General features: G+C 41.5%; 1 protein-coding gene across 3 annotated transcripts in view; it reads right to left on the bottom strand.

Moving 5' to 3' along the window:
- LOC134564801 (bromodomain and WD repeat-containing protein 3-like) overlaps positions 1 to 24,309 on the bottom strand; it is a 55,938-nt gene that overhangs the window by 29,300 nt on the left and 2,329 nt on the right. For all 3 annotated transcript variants that reach the window (XM_063424006.1, XM_063424005.1, XM_063424007.1), the window contains 6 exons: positions 17,958 to 18,108; positions 15,813 to 15,911; positions 3,925 to 4,085; positions 2,726 to 2,947; positions 1,183 to 1,283; positions 470 to 540 (listed from right to left, as the gene is read on the bottom strand). In XM_063424006.1, coding sequence (XP_063280076.1) covers positions 470 to 540; positions 1,183 to 1,283; positions 2,726 to 2,947; positions 3,925 to 4,085; positions 15,813 to 15,911; positions 17,958 to 18,108 — 805 coding nt within the window. The remainder of the gene's footprint in view (positions 1 to 469; positions 541 to 1,182; positions 1,284 to 2,725; positions 2,948 to 3,924; positions 4,086 to 15,812; positions 15,912 to 17,957; positions 18,109 to 24,309) is intronic.

Below are 24,309 nucleotides of genomic sequence, written 5' to 3'. Positions count from 1 at the left end.
ATTAGTAATTACATCATTTTCTTTATAAAAATCAGTATTTTTGCTCATTCAAAGCTGCAAAGGCGGTTTGTTAAGTTGAGATCTGTCAAGACATTGAAATTATCCTCTTAGAATTCAGCCAAATTTGGAAGGTCAACAAAAGTGTAATCTTTGACAGATGATTTCCATAACTTTTCACTCAAAAACAAAAAGGTAAAATCTTAAAAGGATGTTATGGAGAAATATCACTGATGTGCAAAACAAGAGACTGAAAGCCTTGGAAATAGTCAAGATATTTTAGCTTAAATTATAGGAAAAAAGAGAAAGACAGCTTGAGGCAGACACTTTGCAGGGAATATTTCCAATAATCGTAATTTGACAGGGATAAAATTAACTGGAAAAGGGTTTACCACTATTTGTATTGAAAGAGAAGAAACAGAACTGTCACCAAAGCCCCAAACTCCTGAGACAGCTGAAGCTGGACACGTACCAGAACTGAAAGATGAGCATGAGATCTGAACACCAGGCCTGGACCTCTCTGCAAACTTCACAGGACGATCCCTACATGCAAAACACAATATTTTTATTTCTTCCTTCTTTATTCAACACAAACAGCTCCCTGCAGCTCAGCAGGTTGAGGTCAAGCTTGTCTTAAGTCTCTTAATTTTATAATTCTCACCTAGAGTTTGCTGAAATTTATTTTTCATTTTAGGAATTTTCTTCCTTAGTTTAACAAGAAAACAATAATTCTCTAAACTTAGAAGATTATTTAACTGATTTATCATTGTCCTCGCCAATTCAAATCTATTTAAAACAGGCCCTGCCAAACCATTAATCCAACAGCACTTCCTCCTGGTAAAATATGGGTTTGATGACATCTACATATATACATTCTTCTGATTAAAAGCAAATTAATTCTTCTGCTTGTACATTTTGGACAGGGATTTAATCCTGAATGTAAAAGCTGGAATTTCTTCCACAACTTTGGCTTGCAAAGCACGAATCTCAGAAATAACAACCCCAATCTCTGCCTCTCCTTTGAGTTCCAAATGCCATGGAAACCCAAGTGCTCCTGCCCCACACATCAGTTTACTGAGCAAGGAAACACCCTTCTTTCATTATCTCAGCATTCTTCTCTGTGCCAAAATTAAAAATAAGTTCCTCCTTGAGTTCAAATAATTGTAATTATCTAAACAGTCTCACTTGAATTTCATGGTGTTCGCATGCCACTGCCAGAAACAGATTGTTCCGTCGGCACCAGTGGAAGTGAGGTATCGAGTTGTTCCTTTCCTTGCTGGAGAGAACTAAAAATAAAAGTTGTAACAATCAAACCAGCTCCTATTTTCTCTTCTTTCATGCTGCAAACTTGTTGACAAGAATATTTTTCACTAACCATTCGTTTCTCCCCGGGAGTATAGAGAGCATGGGGGTAAGCACAGAACCTGAACTTCCATAAAAATAAAGATGAGGAAATGGAAAAACACCTACATTTTGATTAGGAATTCTTTGTTTTTACCACGCAAACGAAATTGGAGAAATGAAACAAACCCAGACCCTGTAAATGGGGCAAAAACATGAGGACATAGTTCTTTCTAGGATAGAACTGGATCAAACATGGCAAACACAACTATTTCTGCATCCAAGGCCAATGAAGAACATCTGCATAGCAGGATCCTCTCTCCTCCTCCTCCACCTCTCTAAGGAGTGGGAAAGCTTTTTATTCTTAATTTCATAACTGCAGCAATACTTTTAATCCTCAGGCTACGTGGTAATTTGATAAAGGAATCCAGCACTGCTTCCTCAAAAAGCAGTGACTGATTATATTCTAAATTATCAGTTTTACAAAGAGCTTGAGAGAAACATACACACACATATATAATATATATATGCCCACACATATTTATATACACACATGTGTATATATATATATATGTGTGTGTGTGTGTGTGTGTGTGTGTATATGTAAAAAATAATACACCAGCTATTAAACCAGGTTGGAAAATACATTTCTAACACAAATACCTTAACATGGTTGAAATCAGACAAAATTGGAAGTATAGTGAAGATGGGGAGAAATAAGACTCCTGGATAATACTGGCACAATGGAGAATCCTGTGCTGAATCCAAGGCAGCACCATGCCAGGAGAGAGGGATTCTGAGCCAAACAGCCCCAGTCACTCTCCCCTTTACATGCATCACCTGCCAAATTGCAGGGATTGTCTTTTTTATGCTGGAATTTTGTTTTTTGGAGGTTTCTGCCTCGCACTTGTGAGGTTTTTTAAAAGAAAATCTGCATTTACTACAACATCCAGAGCAGCTCTTTAAGCTACAAGCTAAAATAACAAGGAAACAAGAAATGGGGAGTAAAGAATTTTAACTGATCCTTCTGAAAAACAAATATTCACTGTGAACACAAGAGTGTTGGGTCAGGTGCTGTGCCAGGAGCACCACCAAAGATGCCAAACATGTCAGTGAGTTGAGCCAGGGAGATGGCTGCTGCCCTCTGATTTGCTCTGAAAGAACATCAGATTACCCATTTTCTAGACCTAAGGAAGCAGCAGTGGGATCACACAGCTAAAAGCACATGGAAGCAGGAGGATGATCCCCTGGGCACCACAGGATTGAGTTAACCAGGAAAAACACCCTTGGGCTGGGAAAATCATAGACAAAATTTTATCCTTGACTGCCACTGCTCTTATTACCACTCTAATTGAAGGGTTTAGGGGAAAACCCCATCAGTCCTTACCTGTATGGAAGTGATGGAAGCTGAGTGGCCCTGCAGGACTGCAAGGGGGGCACAGGTCCGGAGGCACCACACCCTGACCACCTTGTCACAGCTGCCCGCGGCCAGCAGCGTGTTCTCGTAGTTGACAGCCATGTCCGAGATCTCGGCCGAGTGGCCCCGCAGCGTGGACAGCAGGCGCCCGTCATCCGTGGCCCAGATCTTCACCAAACAGTCATCTGACCCCTGAAATTCCACAGGAATTCCCAAAGATTACAGAAAATATGGGACATGTTCCATGCATGTCACACACAGATCACCATGGATGGACAGGGATCCCAACCCCAGTGAACCAACAGAACAACTCAGTGAGATTCCACAGAAGCACTATTTTAGGAAGAAATTCTTCCCTGTGAGGGTGGGGAGGTTGCCCAAAGAAGCTGTGACTGCCCCTGGATCCCTTGAGGTGCCTATGGCCAGGCTGGATGGGGCTTGGAGCACCTTGGGATAGTGGACGGTGCTCCTGCCCATGGCAAGGGGGTGGGGCTGGACGACTTTGAAATATTCCATCGCACCCAAACCACTCTGGAATGCTATGATTCTATGAACTGTGGAGTCTGGGGATCATCTTATGCAGTCAAGGACTTCAATTTGATAAAAGAGAATCACAGGATGGTTGATGTTGGAAAGGGATCTATTTGGAAGGCAGGGACACATTCCATTGTCCCAGGTTGCTCCATCTGACCTGGCTCCAAGGATGGGCAGCCACAGCTTCTTTGGGCACCTTGTGCCAGGGCCTCACCACCCTCATAGAGAAGGATTTCTTCCCAATATCCTACCTAACCCTCTCCCCTCTGGCAGTGGGAAGCCATTCCTCCTTGTCCTGTCACTCCATGCACAGGGATTAACATTAACAGCTAAAAATACAACACTCATTCGAAAAATCTGTTGATTTTTAAATATGCCGAACAAAAAGAAAGGGCATCACCAAAGAAATGGATGTCGTTGCATTCTGGAGAATAACTTAAAATAATTATCATAGATTCACTGGCATACTACAAATCCAGAAAGGCAAATTTAGTAGAAAAGCAACTTGCAGCTAAACAAAGTCATGTCTGCATCTCAGTTAGTGACTAAGAGGCTGTTGAGGGACACAAGAAAGTAAGAAATCAAACCAAACAAAGCAATCTTTGAAAAGAAAAAGGTCCAAATTTTAAACTTACTGTAAAAATTCTCCTCCCACTGCGATCAAAGGCTATGCAATAAACAGAGGAGAGGTGTCCCAAAATCCTCTTGTGCATCTTCATGTGTTGGTAGGCGGATGTTGGGAACAAGTGGCTGAAACGGCCACATCCAGTTAATTGCCTGGCAGAAAGGATATGAACTGGGAGAGAAAAAAGATGCAAAAAGAAGAGTGAGACATAAATTTTGTCTAGAACTCAGAGTAAAAAAACCATTAAAATAACTATGGTATTTGTTAAAACCTTTATTATTAGAATCAGTAAAAAATCTGAACCTCTTCCACCTTATCTGAACATTCTGTTCAGTGTTCTAAGAAGAAATCCAACTCCTGATGGAGCCTTTCAGTACCCATCACAGGCTGCTGCACCTCCTTCCTCACCAAAAATGAAAGCAGAATGAAGAGTTTCCACCACAACTTTGAGTTATTCCAATGTTCGATTCATGAACAGGTAAACACAGACGTGGAAAATCATTAAGGAAAACTTTGAAGGAAGAAAGAAAATTCAGGAAATTTAGAAAATTGCATGTTACTAGTACCATTATAAAAAGAGTATAATAATAGTTTAGTTTAAGTGCTTTTTTGTGATAAAAAGTGATAAAAATCTTCCCTTAGAATGGCTTCCAGATCATATGTGAGGGCCAAAGGACTCCCACATCCACATCCTTGTATTCCCATAGCAAGGGAATTGATGAACAAGTGGCACTGATGGAAAACTCCCAGTGGCAGAATGGCAGGTAGAAGAAAAAACTGCAGCAACAACAAACTCCTTCCTATTCCCATAGCTAGCAGTCCTTCCAAGAACAGCCTAAAACCTAGCACAAACTCATCCTGTAAAAAAACCTTTGAGTGGATGCACAATTTGAGACCATTTTTGGGTATTTAATTTCATCAATCCTCTCCTATTACTGTTTTCCCTAACCTATCCTTACCCACAGCACTTGAACTTTGGATTTGAAAGTTTTGAGAGGGTTTTTCAGTGGCACTTGAGGATCTAACAGGGCTGTGCTGGTGGGTTTATGGAGTCACTGTGATAGCAGATCCCCTGGAGCAACTCCTTATCTTCCCCTGCACCTTGATGTGGGCTGGGCTTCACAGGAACCCCACAAAGCTCTTTAGTGCCTTTCACTCCCTTAGCTTGAAAGTCTAATGAAAACTCCAGCTATTTCTTAATTGTCTCATGATATCGCTGCCAATCTACACAAAAAAGGATCATGGAGTAGGTTAAAAATTTCATCTACAAAGGCAAGAAGTGCCATTTCAAAGGGTTCCTAACATGTAAGTCCTTGTGTAAATTGATACCATTGAAGTATTTACACACAAGCAAGGAAAAGAAATTGTTTCCAGCTTTAAAAAGAGTATTTTTGTGTTTCCGTTTGAGGCTCTGAAATGTGAATTATTTCTAATTACTCAATGCAATTGAAACATGACACATGAGGGGAAAAAAGCTGCATAAAAGATGATTGCAAAAGCCAGCATAGCCTCACCTTCAGTCAATATTTGTTCTGCATGTAAAAACAGACACTCAGCAATATGAAAAAGCAAAACACACTAAAGCAAATTAATTTACTACCTACCTACTATTCAACTGATACCTGATATTATACAGGGCTGTTAAACAAAACTGTCTCTCTGAACAAAGTAAAACCGAAATTTTAAACTCTTTTTCCTACCTTTAACACAGATCCCGCAGTGATAAATGTTCTACAAGGTACCTCAGCTTTGCCTACACATTATTTTATTTACTCTTCAAGTCTGACAGCTTAAAAGCTGAATTCTTAAAAAGATTACACCTCCCTTTCCCCCACCCTGTGTGCCAACAGGCATGGAGTCATTCAGCAACATGGTGCTTCTGCTGTGCCTTTCAAGGCTTCAAGCATTTCAATACATATATATTTATGTATTTAAATACATAATAACAGTGTATCTGCCTGTAAGCAATTTCAGTTGACTTTGAATAGTTTTTTAACCACACAAAGAACTGTGTGAATCAAAAAGATACATTCTCATGTCAAAATATTCCTAATAATCACAATATTTTCTGTGTACCCCCTTCTGAACATTTACCACTGTTGTTTGCTGTAAATCTCATGAAGGAAGCACAAAAAGACACCAAAATCCCACAGTTTTGGCACCTCACTTTTCCGGTGGATTCCCAGCCTTGCAATCAGTTCAGCTTCAGTGGATATGAAAGTAATTTTTTTTTTCCTGTCTTTATTTCCATATTTGCACAATGGGGACAAAACTCCTCCATCTCCCATGGATAATTACCAAATAAAAAGGCTTGTTTATGAAATGCTTCAATCAGAGACATCCAGAACTATTGTTGAGCCATGAGGAGCAACAACTTTATTAAGGCAACAGCATCTTTGGACAAAAAAACCTATTACTACCTCAAAGGAACAAAACAAACATTCTCCATTCCTGTATTTTTAGGAAGATTAATACACAATATCTAAATACGGAATTACCCCCACATGACAAAAATCCCTGTGAAGTTTCCTTGCTACAGCACAATGAAGTTATTGTCCTCGTAAGGCCCCAAAGCACTAAAACAATTCCCACATGGAGAAATAGCAACTTAGTAACCCTAAAAAATGTTACTAACCTATCTCATTAACCGATGTATTGCATGCCACACTGGATCTAAGAGCTGCCAAGTACACCCCCTCACTATTCCCTGCCAGGAAAAACTTTCAAGACAGTTATTTCCCATAAAAAGGGAGGAGATCCAGCCTTCTTGATAAGAAAAGTTAATTTTGTCCCAGCACTGAAGGGCCATCTCAGCTCCTCCAACTACCAACCTGTAAAATACAGGCATTTTTCTCTTTCTTTCCCACAGTCCTTGGTCTTGGAAGGCCACACCTTGAGGAAAAATTGCAGTGCTTAATTCAAGTCACATAAGTTGACAACAGCAATTCCTAAATCACAATTTACCTCACATTCTACTATAGGTAACAACACAATGTAAAAACCCTTGCAAGAAACCTCACCCAGGAAGGATAAACCCCAAACCCAGCAACAACAATCCACCAGTGAAAGCTAGATTTAAAAAACCATCATGAGACAGCCCAGACTTCAAAGTTAAATCACAACCTCAGAAGGAATTTGAGCATTTCAGTGAGGCAGTCACTGACCAGCACCAGCTGGAATTCCTCCTCTCCCTAAAAACCCTTGTCTAGACCCACTTTTTGCAAGGAAAACTAGAAAATGGGAAATGTTTGTTTTAAATGTTTAAACTGATGCAAATGTTTGTTTTAAAATCAGTTTCTCAGGGGTGATCAGACTGCTTTACCTTCTGCAAGAAGCACTATGACTTTGTAATGAGGACCTGGATTTTGCCCTCATCACAAATCTGAGCAGGGACTGGGTACCACTCACAGGAGAGACACAAGCCAGGATTTCACAGGAACGCCAGGAAACAAACACAGCTGGCTCCCACATGGAAAACACCTTCTTGGAGAGTGGCTATGTGGCCACAAAGAGCCTGGACCCAGGAAAAGCAGTGAAAGCACTGTGTGTTCCAGCTCTGGAAGCTGCTGATCTCATGGAACTCATTTCCAGCACGAACCACCATCGATTCCTGACCTCATCCCAGAGCTGCTCTTTGGCAGGCCCAAGGTGGCTGGATCACCTTGGCTGTGAATTTCCACCCAGTTGAAATGCTTGTTCACTGAGACCACACAGAAAACTTCCTGCTTCCAAATTTTGTGTTGTTTTCACTAACAATAGCTGCCCACAGAAAGATTTCCATCCTCAGGTTAGAGCAGCTTTTAAAGAGTGAAAACAACCTTCCTTCTGATCTGCTCTGAGCTGCCTAAAAAAAAAAAAAAAAAAAAAAAAGCCCTGACAAAATCGAAGCAGCATCAAAAGCAGGTTTATCAAAGGGAACTCATTCCCTGTCCTGAGGTATTGCATGACCAGTCTTTCCACTTTCTGTCTGGAAGAGCACAAAGGGAGCCCTAAAAGTTCCACTACAGCAAAAGCTGCCCAGAAAGGCCCAAGCAGACTCCCCTGCTCCATGTCATCCTTGGCAGCAGGAAGCTGTGCCAGTGTTTTACCTCCCTGTCTCCCCGCAACAGATCACCACAGCCCCACCACACAGGCACCACATCCCTGGGAATGACTTGCACAGCTCAGCACTTTCCCAGAGACTCCCCCAGCCAGAAGATTCCCAGCTCTGCATAAACAGGCAACACGGATTTCCCACTCCAGTTCCACTGTGCAGGAGCTTTTACTTTGGAGTATGGACCTCAAGGTCCCACCCCAATCACATGGAAAGGCAACCACTGCAACTCCCAACTCTTGCAGCTGGGCCCTCCCAGCTGATCCCAGCTGGACCCTCAGTGACCCCTTTCTCCCCTCATTTGGTGGAAAGCTTAAATCCTTATCACTGGAAGGGAAATGGTGAGAGTCCTCCTGGCTGCTCATTCTGTACCTTATTTACCACTTTGCACAGGTACTTACACACTCACCTCACTACTGAATACACATTAATGGGTATTGTTTACTTCAGCCCAACTCCTCCAGCAAGTAATTCCAGAAAAGTCCATTTGCTGGAGCCAGCACAATGTGGGAATTCACAGTTATGCCAAAACACCAAGGAGGTTGGGCACACTTCTTCACCTTGTACGTAAGACATACACACTGCAGCATCTCTGGCTGGCACCACCAGGAAAAAACACCCATTTTGCACAATAGACATAGAATTTTCTGACTTCCTCTTGTAAGAGTCGGTCCGAAAATCCCTCATTTCTTGCCTCACGACTGTCAGAGGCTGAGACCCCCATGGACTCTGAGCCACAGCACAGGCCGAGTTTTCCCTGCACCTGCTGTCACCGGACCAAGACGCCCTCCTCAGGGACCCATGCATGAAACAATGGGGACTGTTACGGTTTCTGGCCATGTTTGCAAAGAGATGTTCCTGCACTGACCGTACTTGGTAAGACCTGAGCTGCACCGCTCCCCCTATTGTGAAAGAACACCTGCGATGCCCACGAGACCGACCCCCCTTCTTGGCATCTTGCCTCTCGCTTCGAAAAAGAACTATAACAACCCCACCAGGAGAGCAGGCTTTTGAGATCTCCCCAGCGGACGACGGCTCTATTGACCTACGTGCCACGGAGACTGCGAAGGTGGTCTGTTGGCATCGGCGTCACGAGGACCCCCGTCTGTCAGTTGGTAGCTATACCCTTTCTTTACCCCCCTTTCTCTCCCTCTCTCTCCCTCTCTTCTTTCCCCTTCTTTTCTATCGCATAACTGTGTGTATCAATAAAGATACAATTGATTTCACTTGAATTAAGTTATCACTGCCTCTTTTTGCACTCTGAAATCAAAACGAACCATCACGACCATCCTTTGGCTCGTGACATTAAATTGGCGTCACCGTGACAGGGTCCTGATTGACAGAGGGGTTGCAGGTTGTCTATAGTCTGTACTAGGAAGAGGAAGATTTGCCTCAGCCGCACCTAGCCCGTCACTTCGGTGAACGAAGCTAGAAAGCAAGGGGGGCTTTTCTGATTCTTCGCACACTGTAGACACCTAGGTGAAAGCATCCCTATACTCTATTGAGGTGTATCTGTCTTCAGGATTTCACAAAAGATCTCCTAGTGCAAAAAGAGAAACTGTTTTTTGTGTGTGAACTGTCTTGTTGAGAGAAGGGACACCTTGACGTAACTAAACAGTGCCTCAGCAGACAGATTTTGTCCCTTCACCCACCCCAGGGAAAGAGGGGAGACGCAGCGTAGCTGTGTGTGTGTACAACCAAGCATTACCTCCCTGTAGTGGTTTTCTGATCCCCTGTACAAAATGACTAATGATTTTATACATAAAACTGAATTTTATGCTCTACTAGCTAAACACAATGCCAGACCCTCTCCAGAGGTGGAATTTTGGGCTAATAATAACTGGTCTAATTTGGAAAGTGTGGTTGATAAAGTATGTTCTTTACAACATGAAACAAAATTTAAACTGGGCAAAAATAAAACCATACTGTGCTCAGTTCTGGGAGCCTGCCTTACCGCAGCTGTAGAAACTCGCTTTAAGCGAAGAAGTGAAGAAAATGCAATAATAGACTCCCTTCAAAATTTAGTTGAAATTTTGCAAAATGAAAATCATTTGCTGCGAGATGAAAATAATTTGCTACGGACTGCCTTGGGAGATGAATATTCTAAAAATTTAGAGAATGCTGACTTCCCAAAAAAGGCAGAAGAAAAAGAAACTCCTCACATTTATCAGATTTACCCCCAGAAAGAATTAGTGTTAGTAAAAAATTGTGAGGAACACTGCTGCCCTAACACAACACCTCTAGTTAAAACAGAATGCAACTATATTGATGAAAATTCAGACCTACACATAATCACTAAAGAAATCCCGGACACCACCACTGAATTATCTAAGTTAAAAGGAGAGTACTCGCATTTCCCTCATGAATCAGAGACAGAATATGTTTCCCGAGTATCTCTCGGTGGTGGAGATCAAATTAAGTTGACAGAACAAGAAGCTAGTGGGTACTGGGGACGTGGAGTTTTCTTAACAATAAGAGACAAACATAACTCGTGGTCCCTGATTCAATGCTCAGCTCACTGGGCAGAGGGGTATAACCCCTTGGAAAAGGGAAACCATTTAACTTTAATTGGTACTCCCGAACAGCCCATGGAAAACATTCACAAAGCTGCCTGCCTGCAAATGATACATGATGACTCTCCAATGCAATTGCCTGTAAAGCCTGAAATTATGATTCCTTTAATTCAAAAGCCTTTGGAATTACTTAAACCTATAGCAATTGTTTTAAGTTCTGTAGAAAAGCTAGACAGATCCCTCGGAAACCCAAGTGAACCAACCGGATCTACAGATCGTGGTTTCAATCCTTATCCTACCCCCTCCCAGCCCCCAGCCCCTCAATCTAATTCACCTGCTGGTGATCGTAATGTCTGTGTATTAAGTGAAATTGCAGTAGAAGTGACCAACTATGTTAAAACTCCTAGTAGTGAAAAACCAGAGAAAAGTAAACAAATCACTAGCCGCCAACACTTGTTGCTATTAGATATTAAAAAAGGGGTCCCCAAACAAAACCCAAATTTGACAGGACAACCCCTCCCTAAAAAGTCACAGCAAATTACACACCTTTCTTCTGAGAATCTGGGCAGTGAGCCCAGAAACAGTCTAACAATCCAACCCCCCCCACCCTCCCCCTCTCAGCACCCAGGCAAGGAGCCAAAGCAAAGCCTTCCTTCTCAAGGGAACCGACATTCACCCACCCGTGCCCACCCTGCTTTGGCCCAAGAGTTAGAAAAAATACCCATAGCTGACAATGTAGCTGTTTACCAATGCATCGATGATATTTTTGTGGGTAGGGATGAAATAGAAGTGGAAGATCCTCAACAGAAAATAATCTCCAACTTTGAAAGCTTTGATCTACAAATTTCCCCTGAAAGTAAAATTTCTGGGAATTTGATGGAAAAGAAGCATGATACGCATTTGATAACCTCCTTCAATCAAATTAAAATGCCAGAATCTACGAAGGAACTGCAACAAGTTTCAGAATTACTAGTGCTTTGCAGAAAACACATCCCTGATTTTTCTATAATTGCCAGAACCCTTTACAGCCTGCTGAGAAAAGGAAAAATTTGGGAATGGGGTGATTCTCATCATGAGGCTTTAAAATTGTTAATTTTTGAGGCAACTGCCCACCAAACACTTGGTCCTACTTATCCTACAGATCCTTTCCACATGGAATGGTGTTTTGCTTTTTCAGGATTGTCAGTACAACAACCTGTTGTCCTGAGAGGCCCTTCTCCATATGCAACCCCCCCACCTGACGGGGTGGCCGAAGGAGCCTCATTTGGAGCTGTAAAAAATCTGACAGTGAACTTGGATGGTAACCCAGACAAACCTGCCTCAGTCACTGGAACAGCCCCTCCCTTTTGCCCCAAGCAGTCTCACTTTTCTGCAGAAATTGTCCCAGATTGGGCAAAACGTGAAAAGATCAAATGGGCTTCTCATACCTGTTATGGATGGGAGGCTAACAAATGTTCCAAAATCACTGCTTTTTGCCCGGCAGTTCCAAGCATAAACACACCCTGGATAATTCCTTCATACTAACTTTTCTGCCTTTGAAGGCAGATTCTGTTGTGTTTACTTTTCACAGGAGAACTCCGATGGACATAAAGACCACATAAAACCATGATAAAACTGGTGATATTTTAAACATTATTTGTGTTATAGGAACAAAATTAAGAATTTTAAACAGTATTGATTTAGAAATATTCGTTAATAAATTGGTTGTTACAATTAAGAATTTGACAACACCTTTTACAGTCGTCCTTATTGGCTTTGGGAACGACTCAGTGGCTATTATCAAACATATTATCAAACTGAAGAACTGGTAAATGTGAATGATTATAAATTGATAATTGATCGCAAAACTAAAGCTTTTAGCTCTTAGCTGCCTCCAGTCTCAGTAGTGGATGCAGTTAGTGGCTGCCTCAATTATAAAAGATGGCAGCTTTTTCTACTGAAATTTGGAAAGTAATTTGGAACAATGCCAATGATTTCAAAAGAGATTTTCAATTCTAGTTGAACTTAGTGAATTTTATTTATGACTCTTTTATAAACACAGCCACAGCTTTTGTATTGACCATATGTAATGCTTTGATACATTTGATATTCCCTATTATTGTGTTAAGATTAAAACATGATGGAGCTATTCTCTATCTTTTCCAGTATAGGGAGTGGGCCCGTCAAGTCGATAAAAAATGGCAAACTGTTAACTTAGAATCCTGCATAGTACGAGAACAACAAGGCTTTATTTGTGAAAGTAATAAAATTACATTTGTTTAGACATAGAACAAAATATTTGTCATTTTAAAGTTTATCCTAACGAGACTCCTGAAACAGTGCTTTTATATGTAGGCAATGGATGTGTATGCTTTAGGACTGCTTGTGATGTTGTAACTGTAGAAAATGTTATACTAGAAACCAAAAATCACTCGAACTTTTGTGCTTGTAACTTTACTAAAATTACAGCTTTTGATTTTTCTTTTTCAGCTCCAGTTACTTCTTACCAGCTTTTACAATCTAATTACACACTGATCCACAAGCTACGGCCTACTCTGATTGGGATGAACCTCACTTTGGTAAAGTAATTGTTGCTCCATCAGGATCTAAGTGAAATTTTAGATAAAACCAAGACCTTGATAACAAATTATGTCATCCCATCGTTGTTCTTTTAACTTTATTTTGATTGGCTTTTGTTTTGCAGCAATCTCATTCTTTACTTAGAAACAATAGATATACTTAGAGATGTTGACACAAGACAAACTTTACAAGTAGGCCATAGCCGCGGACTGTGAAATGGATTTTGCCTAAGTAATACATATATTTTAAGAAAATTATGTATTTTGATTTTTGTGATTTGTGTTAATCATTTTTAAGTTTGTTCATGCTACTTGAAAATTGTTTTACAATAATTTTTTGCCTTGATTGAAAATTGTTTTAACTAATATTTTACTTAATATTGTTAAGATTTTGTCTTGATTATTTGATTTTATGAATCATTTATCATCATGATTTGTTTAAGAGTTTTATTAATCAACAACAATTATTTGTTTTGAAATTTTAACGTCATTGGATTTGTTTTGTCATAATGATTTGTTTTGAGATATTAACAATCAATATTAATCATTATGATATCTCTTGTTTTTCCTTTTTCCTTCTCTATTTCTTTTTCCCCTCTCTCTTTCTCTCGACTCTATTTTCTGGGGTATACCACTGACACTGACAATGAGTCCTGAAGACTTCAGAACAACGCAACGAACGCGACTGATGGAGCTCTCCTGCCGACCAGTCATGAGTCACGGGGTGGTGTAAGAGTCGGTCCGAAAATCCCTCATTTCTTGCCTCACGACTGTCAGAGGCTGAGACCCCCATGGACTCTGAGCCACAGCACAGGCCGAGTTTTCCCTGCACCTGCTGTCACCGGACCAAGACGCCCTCCTCAGGGACCCATGCATGAAACAATGGGGACTGTTACGGTTTCTGGCCATGTTTGCAAAGAGATGTTCCTGCACTGGCCGTACTTGGTAAGACCTGAGCTGCACCGCTCCCCCTATTGTGAAAGAACACCTGCGATGCCCACGAGACCGACCCCCCTTCTTGGCATCTTGCCTCTCGCTTCGAAAAAGAACTATAACAACCCCACCAGGAGAGCAGGCTTTTGAGATCTCCCCAGCGGACGACGGCTCTATTGACCTACGTGCCACGGAGACTGCGAAGGTGGTCTGTTGGCATCGGCGTCACGAGGACCCCCGTCTGTCAGTTGGTAGCTATACCCTTTCTTTACCCCCCTTTCTCTCCCTCTCTCTCCCTCTCTTCTTTCCCCTTCTTTTCTATCGCATAACTGTGTGTATCAATAAAGATACAATTGATTTCACTTGAATTAAGTTATCACTGCCTCTTTTTGCACTCTGAAATCAAAACGAACCATCACGACCATCCTTTGGCTCGTGACACCTCTTCAGGATTAATAAGGAATCCCTTATTAAAATCAAACTCCTGCCTTAAGTCAAATCCTTATTTTAATATTTATGTACATTTTCCTCTCTTAGTAGTAACTTATGTAGCTACACCAAGGACTGTATTCTTCCAGGGATCAGTACTTATAAAAATGATTTCCTGGCTATGAAAGACCCTTTTCCATATAATACCTTTGCATTTCTTAAAACAAAGAAACAAGTTTTTTAAAGGAAAACACTCAAACAAAAAAAATTATTCTGTTCTTTAATTCACTAAATAGTTACGATGCAAGTAGCACAGCCCTTTGCCATGAAAGCATGACAAATGCTGAAGTCCAATCTGCCAGAATGCCTCATTAATAATATCACATATTCCAAAAACACCCTGTCTGATGAAAGAATTGATCCAAGAATCGGTGCAGAAATACAGCCAGAGGAGTTGTGTCCAATAAATCTACAATTCAGACTATTAGTAATCTATCAGCACAACTGCTCACAGTAAAGTAACTGCAGAACCAGCCTGAAATAATAAATACACAGATAGGGTAGAAACAGAAAACTGCCAGCACTATCCCTACTTCTCCAAAGGCAGGGAGAATCCATATGTAAAAGGACTCCCTGACAAACCAAGAAAATGTATCCATTTGCACAGAGATAAAATATCCTAAAAAGAAACAAACCAGGATTTACTTTTATACCTGCAAGAATTTTTTTTTTATTGCTATAAAAACAGTTAATGAACGTTCAAACCATACAAGGCAAGCACTTGAGTTTATATAAAACAGAGCAGCTCTGTGATGAGATGTAAGCTGAGAGTCTACATATATCTTTGAGTTTTATACAAGTTCCTTATCTAATTGTGTGGACAACTGAGGCTGAAGGAACACAAATGTTGCTTTGGTGATTATTTCCTTTTTGGAGAGAGATGTTGCAAGCAGTCTGTTTTCTGTCATAATCCAACTAAAATGAATTCTTGAGTCAAAGAAGTTCCCTGGGAGCCAGATGCATTTTTCTGGCTAAGATTCCATGCTCCTGTGACCATGCCCATCCAATGTTACAGCCACATGTATGTATTATGGAGGCATATAATAAAAAATACTCAAGCCCACTGCCCTCCAAACAACCATGCAAAACAAGGCTACACACGCTGTGGAAAATCCAAGCCTGAATAACAAAAATTATCCTATTGTCAGGGAGAGACCTATTTTAGACCAATGCATCATGAAACGTCAGTGGAAACATTAATGCAAACCCAGAGTACTGTTTCAGTCAGTGAGCTAGGAGTTTAGGAGCTTTCTGTGGGATAGAAATAAATACAGAGAGGAGAAAAGAACATTTTATGGACTTCCAAACTCACCCACATTTGGTGGTTTCCCGTAGTTCACTGGGAGTTCGGGGGGTCGGCCCCTGTGCAGAGCTGCAAATGCAGATCCTTTCCATAGTGTGTGTCTGAAGTCTGCACCAGCAAGAGCAACAAGGGACAAGAAATAATCGATACATTAAATAATCCAGAGATCAAGCACCACTCCCAACAGCACAGAATAAGATTTGTCTGATTAAACGGTTTGTCAGATTCCTCATTTAAAGATTGCGATTCTGATTTCCAGTTCCTCAGCAGTGTTACTGGTTTCAGTGTAAATGGTTTCAACTTATTCTTGCTTAATCTGGGTGATTATTGACTGTAAATCCATGGAGAGAAAAGGGGAATTTAAAAAGCGGATGCACTTTATATTGAGGCCCAACTGAACTCTGCTATGTTTTCCTTCTGCAATGCCAACACTTACAGCACCTCTGATTAGGAACTGCACATTTGAGAATTCACATTTTGCAGCCTAAAAGTGAGAGAAGTGAGAGGTTTTTCCAATAAATCTGTTTTCCTGCAATAAGTGGCAATGCGCCCTCTTTCAGATTGTCCTCTGCACCCCACTCCCCCCTCAAAAAATCATTGTTTTAAAGTGAAGACTGTTCTCTTTAAAGACTCTCCAGTGTTCTGCTGCCAACTGGCCTCGGAGAGGTTCCTCTCTAGAACAATAGTGATTTTTCTGAGACTGTTCAAAGTGCCTCAGAAATTAGACCTGGATTTCTTCCATTTCTGGCCATCTGGAGGGAGAGAAATGAGCTTTCATGGTGAGTAAGTGCTGAAACAGAAGGACAGTGCCGCAGGTTGGTGGATCTGTGTAGCACCATGTAGGTGCCTGAACATAAAGTGCACAAGCTGAGGTGACTCAGAGACTCCTGAGAGCACCTTCTGATTAAACCCCAAACTGCTGCACAGAGTATTAAACGGTACTCATTAAAACCAGCACTCAGACACTAAAATAGATCCATCCACCTAAACCCCTCTGTTCCCCTGCAGAAAAGGTTTATTTTCTCTTTACGTTTTGGTGCTGTATGCTTCTAAGCTGCAAACTGAGTGTGAAACGAAGGAATGTTTCTCTGCAAATCGGAATTTCTGCACCTAATTACAGCAAAGCACTGGCAAAACAAAACTCAGTCTCAGAACTCTGTAGGGCAACATGTTTGGGAACCTCTCATCCCTCCAGGAGATATCCAATGGATCAGCAGATGCTGGTCAGCATCACGGTGTGCAGGAAATTAAGTGCTCTACTGCCACCAAAACAGGAAGGTCCTGCTCTGCCATCCTTCCTCTTCTCCCAGGATGATGCTCCTCCTCCTGTGTCATCTCCAGCCCTGTGATCCTTTTCCATCAATTCATTTAATTCACTACAACAAATTTTGCAACATTTCAGCTCTCTGAATCAGCACATCACAGGATCAAGGAAGTTCTGGCTCCTGCAGGGAGGAAGTGGCAGGGGCATGGAGTGAGGAGGGAAGGAGGGATCACTTCAATAGCAGATGGCTCTCAGATCTCTATAGTTCTAACACAAAACTGCTCTCAGGATCATTCTCTCAAGCAGAGAGAGTTTTTCAAAGGGAAAAGGACTGGTGCTCTCTTCATGAAAGGAACAGAGGCTTTCAAATTAACTTGAAGCAAGAACAAGCAGGAATTGCCACTGAAGAATCAGCCTGGCCTTCTTCTACTCCCTAAATGCTGCCCCAAATGCTACCACCCTCTCCTATGTCTGCACAGCTAAGGAGTCAAAGAATGGAAAAAACAGGCAGAAAAATAGCTCACGTCAGTGATTTTAAACACAGATGTGTGTAAATGTATACATGAAAAAATGGCATTTTTCAGACCAAACCCCTAATCAAACCCCTAATCCCATTCACATCATTTACACAAACAGCAACACACTGGGGAAGGAGGCAGAGGAAGTAACAAGATCAGGCAACTGTAGGCAAGAATTGCTTAAAAAGGCATTTTCAACCCAAGAAAATATATTCAACAGGGCCAGCAACAACTGCATTCTAAAAAGAAAAAAAAAATGGCAAGAACAGGAGACAAAATGTGAAAGTACACAGATATCCCAACAGGAATGGCATCAAAAGGGGGTTAATCATTAAAAACAGAATTCAAGCCCAGATAAATTGAGACTCTTACCTTTTGCTGCCCTCAGAAGAGACTGGCGCCCAACACCCAGCAAAGTCTGCACCCCCAGGACACTCTGGGGGATTTCCTTGTCTAAGAGGGGTCCAAGTCTCTCACAGATCCTAAGAAGATAATCTGGAGGGATGTGTGCATTGACAGCCACCTAAACACACAAATAACACAGACATTTGAAAACTGGTTTATTTTTCCTTCTACTGGTAGTACTTTGCTTCATATTCAAGTGTAAAGTTACAAAAATCCCCTCAAAAGTACATTGCATTTTAAAGTGATGTGTTGCAAAAGCCACAGCAGAAATTTCAGGTTGTAACAGCTTAACTGTAAATTTAGGACATTCCTTGATAAGAAACATAAATCCCCAGTGCGTGCTCTCCTCAAACAACTTTTTTAAAGCATTTTTTACCTTTCAGTTCATTCTCTTCCCATTTTTTGCTTAACTGAAACACCCTCGCATTGACATCACTGCATGAAGCACATGTGCAAAAGAATAAAAACCTTAAAATTTACCTGAAACCCCTAAACATTACCCTAAAATCAATACTCAGTCTCCACTTTCCAGCTCCTGGGAGTAGGTATCTTTAAGACACACATGTATAGGCTCCAATTTTGTCATGTTGGAAAAACATCCTTTATTTTTCCCTTTGGACAGAGGCTGTTTTCTATGGAGTGACAACAGTTTTTCTGAGAGTCTGTTCAAACAACAAATAAATTGTGCCTCATTATCCAGAATGTCCTGCACTGCCTGACTCCTATATTTACAAACTGGCAGGAAAAGCTGCCCATCAGAGCTCCTTTGACACAGGACACACAGCTCCATGCACCTCTTTTCATGGATCAACAACCTCCTGCCTACCCAGATCCCAGGGAAGTGCCCAGCTCCCCGCCCCAGCACACCAGAGGGAGTGCCACACATCAGGAAGGAGAAGAAGGTCTGTAATTCCCTCAGCCCTGCTGCCAAAACATTGTTCACTCAACTGTGTCATCAAACAGATTATTAGGACATGTTGTTGGGAATTTTTTCATTCCAATTGGGCAACAGCAGTAGAGCTACAGGACACAGCACAGCCAGGCAGGGCCGGATAATGTCACCAACTGCAGCATGAGCAGGATCAATATTGTCCCATAACTCAGATTTAAAAAAAAAAAAAAAAGAAAAATGTATCTAATTAAATATACAAAGGATCAGTTAACTAAATCGCACTAAAAACTTTTCCAATGTGAATGAAACTCTCAGAGAAGAGACAGATTCCTTCCTCTACTCATCCCTCAGTCACTGCTGGTTAAAGAATCATCAATCATAACAATTCCAAAGGTCCAAAATCACCATATTTTCAGTGCAGGAATGAGAAACCTGATGAATGCATTAGCATGCTCCCATTCCAAGACTTTTCATCCTGTGAGCACGCATCAAGGAATGACCCTATGAATGCTCTCCTGCACTGACAGGTTCTCCAGTCATTTTAGCTTTTCTTTCCCTAAAATCAGAGTTCCAAAGTTATATTGGTACCTTTTCACTGGTACGGCCAGTGAAGTTCAGTGTATGAGCAGGAATTCTCTTTCACTGTAAATGATGGGATATAACAGAACTTGAAATGAGAGAAAAGGATTATCCAAACTTCGGTATTTGCCACTCATACTGACTCATTCCTGAAACACTGTAAATGTGTTCATGCTACAAAATATTTCATGATGCTACACCAGCCTCCTTTCAGTCTGTAAGATGTCCGAGAGGGAAGTTCTAGAGAAAATGCAGTTGAGTAAAATCTGAGTATGAAACTCTTATTTCCATCTCTGATAACCAGCAACAAGCCCCTCAATCACCATCTGCCAACATACAGCAATATATCAATCTTAAGATTAAAAAATCAAGAAAGACCAACCTAGAAGCTCTGAAATTTTACTTTCAGAGCACCAAAAGAACCCAAACCATACCATTCTCTCTGGAAATGTTAAAAATCCAAACCATTTTCCCAGTGTAGCACAGTAAACACTTCCCTCTTCATCTTGGAGCTGGTTTGGGAGTTTCACCACATTCCATGCCTAGGAAGGCGCTGAATTTGCTGGCAGCAAATATCTCACTGCAGAGACAGAGCCCAAGGTGTTCCACAAGCAGTCCTGACTAACTCCAAAATGGAAAAGGATTTGGTGGCCTAAAGATGAAGGCACAGTTTAATAGGGAATAGCAAAGAGCAAACACTGATACACCTGAGGCCCAACAGCATTCTCTGATCAAAATTCTTTGCCTGCACATTTCCATGTTTCTACAACCCACGATAACCTCAAATATGCAGCCCTTAATCTGAATATTAGCGCTGCTGTTATTAACAAACAGCTCCATAGGCAGGCAGCAAGAGCAGCAAATTCTCCTGGTGATTTTTTTTCCACAATAACTTCCAGAAAAAATGCTTAAATCACAGCCCAGAGCTAAACAAGTAATTCTGTTTTCAGGTTCCCAGAAGAACTTGAATCAAAAATCCTTCCTTTCACCCCTGCGTGAGAGCTGTAAATGGATTTTAAGTATTTTTCTAGAACACAAAGTTGCAAACATCCAGCTGAAAAAAAATGTTTCCCAGATCAGATTTTCCTTAAAAGAAGGATGGAAAAAGGCAAAGGTACAGCTACAGCTCTTAGTGTCTGCTCGTCCAAATCCCACGTGGCAAAATGAAACAACAGTAAGGATATTAGAAGCTCCTCAAATATATTAGAAAATATTTTAGAATATAATGAGAAAGTATTTTAGAAGATAATCAGAAAATTGGAAAACAAAAATAGAGATGAGTAATACAGGCCCAAACCATGCACGTTAAAATAGTGAAGAAATGAAAATGTGCTAAGTGAGAACAAATGCTCCATCTTGGGATAAATCATAAAGAAAATATGTTTTCTTGCCTTAGGATGTGAAAAATCCTATAAAAGTTAAAATACGAGAGCACAAGAATGCAATAGAATCAGGCAAGTTCTCTGACACACTAACCACACTGGTACAATGGATCTAAAAAGTGAAAGGTTAAGTGAAATGAATCTATCATTTTTTAAAAATCTCCTTTTTAAAAAACTCTTGCATTCCAGACTGCTTGAGCCAGGCTGAGATAAGCTCCAGTGATAAGCACAAAGAAAGAACTGTTAGTGTAGTCACGTCAGGGCTCAGAGAAATTCAGCCTTTAAACCTGTTCATGGTCCTGTGGTTGGAAGCATCACCTCAGAGACCACAAGCAGAGAGTCCTCCCTGGAGCTGGGAGAAGCAGTTTCTTGATGCCTGAAACAAAATCCCCTGGTGTGACTCAGATAATGCCCTCAGGCACAGGGTAGGATTCCTGGGGTGTTTGATGATCCTTGTGGGTCTCTTCCAAGTCAGGAGTCTGTGATTCTACAGCTGCTGACAACTCCTCCTCCAAGGATGGTTTCAATGAACACAGAACAAACAACCCAGAAAAGACTCTTTGTGATTACTACATAAAGTAAGATGTCTGTTTTGCCAGAGAAGGGGACCAGGGAGCTCTGGGAAGCATCTCTTTTGGGAAGCCCAGTGGAACATCTCTTCAAAGCACAGATTTGAGGCAGGAGCTGCAGCCTGGAACGAAGCAGCGATGCAGCTCTTTGGCGGCTGCTCTGTCCCCACTCCTGGTGGGCAGGCCCAGCTGAGCCTCAGCAGTGTATTTCTCTCCTCCGGGTAGTCATCCAACACTTCCTTCATTTGCCAAAATAACCATCAATTAAGAATCAACTGACAACTGTATCAAAAAGCAGTGGAGGAGGTCAAGAGGTAGCTGAGCAAGCAGGAAATTACTCACAACCTCAAATAGGGAATCTCAGCAAAAAGAAGCTCAGACAGTGGACCTGCACAAGACACCAACAATATGCAAATAGACTGGAATTTAAAAAGCCTTTACCCACTGGGGTCCCTGGAGAGAACAGGTTGGAACGATCATGCTACCAGAGGACATTTTCCTGAGGTGACAAAACCATAACATCTCTGCTCTGCTAATGCTGGGATTGGCAGCATCTATAAATATCAGCACCTCAGACTCAGGGCTAGTTTTAAATCAATGCAGATGGGCAAGGCAGGAACTCGGAGCCAAATCCCATAAGCTGTTCCATACCAGCACAGCCGCTCATGGATGCAAATTCCCCACTGTCCAACAACAGCTGATTTTCTGTTTTGCGTGGAATTACATGTTTTTCAGCACAAAGAGCAAACCAGGCTGAGCCAGAAGACTCAGCCCAACAGAAAGTTCTTAAAACCAGAGCAGAGTCAGTCACCTTTATCAGGAATAAACAAAGATAATGTGGAACAGCAGGCCACTGGAGACTGTGCTGATAATCGGAGTCGTTCAGCTTGACTCATCTGTACAGCAGCTGACTCCACACTGAGCTGCTGCAGCTCATTTAAAACCAGAGCACTAATTGCCTGCAAGCTGGACACTCTTCAGACCTTCATAAGGCTGTGCTGGATGGGGCTCGGAGCAACCTGGTCTAGTGGAAAGTGTCCCTGCCCATGGCAGGGGATGAGATGGGATGAGCTTGAAGGTCCCTCCCAACCCAAACCAGTCTGGGATTCTGTGATTCACTAGTCCTCCCCTTTACACATCTCATGTCTCAAGACCACCAGCAGTCAGTGAGAAAGTAAAACCACTGTGGAGTACACCTGGAGAATTCAACATGGAGAAGGGAAACTGAGGGGAGAGCCATCGGGGGCTGCAGCTCCTCCTGAGGGGCAGCTCCAGTCTCTCTCCCTGAGAGGGACAGGACCCAGGGAATGGCTGGAAACGTGTCAATGAGACTTAGGTGGAGATCAGGGAAAAGTTCTTCCCCCAGTGGGTATCGAGCACTGAACAGGCTCCCCAGGGAATGGGCACGGCCTCGAGGCTGACAGAGCTCCAGGACGGTTTGGACAACCCTCCCAGAGATGCACAGGGTGGGATTGTTGGGGTGTCTGTGCAGGGCCAGGAGCTGGACTGATGGTCCTGCGTGTCCCTTCCAGCTCAGGATACTCTGTGACTCTGTGATTACCTAGACAAGCCACATGCTGTAGGCAAAAAGTGCTCCAATGTGAAAATAAACAGGAAAAACAAAGGGAATACAAATGCACATAAACTGGCATTCTGTGTGGTTTTGCTCCATAGGTACAATTCTTATTAGTGTGTCTCAAATTACTTGTTTGCCCTGTGATACCTGGCATTTAAAGTAAAAGATTAAGTAAAAAAAAAAAAAAAAAAAAAAAAAAAAAAAAAAAAAAAAAAAAAAAAAAAAAGGAACAAAGAAATCTCACAGTGAGCTTTCAGATATTGCCTAAAAACTCCAGTGAAGTGGGAGTAAACATTCCCTAGATAAAAACCACCCAGCTGGGCTGTTCCATATTTATCACTCTCAAAAGCCCAGGAGCACTAACAACGTACTCAGTGGTCACAGTATTGGTGTATTTCCTGAAAAACACCAGTCGGCACCTGAACAGCCACACTGAGGATGGAAAACAAAACCAAAACACCAGAACAAGAAATATTCTGTCTGAATATTGGGCAAACAAACTAATCAGACTTCTCTGGGTTGTAAACTCTCATTAATTCAATTACCTGCCTGACCAGAGTAGCTGCACCACCCAGCTGAGATTGTAAACGATTTTGGGTTTCTGTCAGTAAAAAGCAGAAATGGGTAGGAAAAAAACCTTTACCCCCAACTGCTGGCATCTCCAATTTAATTTTGGTTCATTATGTGCCTGAGATAATTAAAATGAAGGTCGGAGTGCTCTGTGTCCTTCACAACCCTGGCTCTGTTCTGAACATGGCATTCAGACATCCAGCCAGCCCTGAAGTTGAGGAGCTCAGGTTAATAAACAATCATATGCAGCCAAAAGTCCAAATTCCAAACACAGCAAACCCTAAGCAATGAGAGAGAAAAAGCCTTTCTTTGAAATATTTAACATTCTGAGGATTCACAGAGAGAAACTCAGCTTATCTCACATGGCATCAACCTGTCTCACTGTAAAGATTCATTTGTAATCCTGGTCCTTACTGTACACCATGAGAAACAGTTAAATAATACTAGATAAAAAGGCAAACTAAAAGCATTGCTTAGTGCTGATTAGTTTAAAACATATTAAAAAATCCTGAATTTAATTATATGAGTTCATACAGGAAGAAGAAATTTCCCATTAACTCCAAAATTCACTTCAAAATGGTTTTTCTGTCATTTCTGAAATGTTAAAGAAAAGTACATGTTTCAACATGTTCACACACATATTTTAAAAAAGGTTTTAAGGCTTTTATATCTGTGCCACAGAGAATGAAAGGGAAAAATTGTATGTTAATCAAAGTTATAGGTAAAACCACTCTTTCTAACACCAGACTTC

Source organism: Prinia subflava, chromosome Z (assembly GCF_021018805.1).
Source record: "Prinia subflava isolate CZ2003 ecotype Zambia chromosome Z, Cam_Psub_1.2, whole genome shotgun sequence".
Classification (NCBI taxonomy): Eukaryota; Metazoa; Chordata; class Aves; order Passeriformes; family Cisticolidae; genus Prinia; species Prinia subflava.
This window is presented reverse-complemented; position numbering and strand designations above follow the sequence as displayed.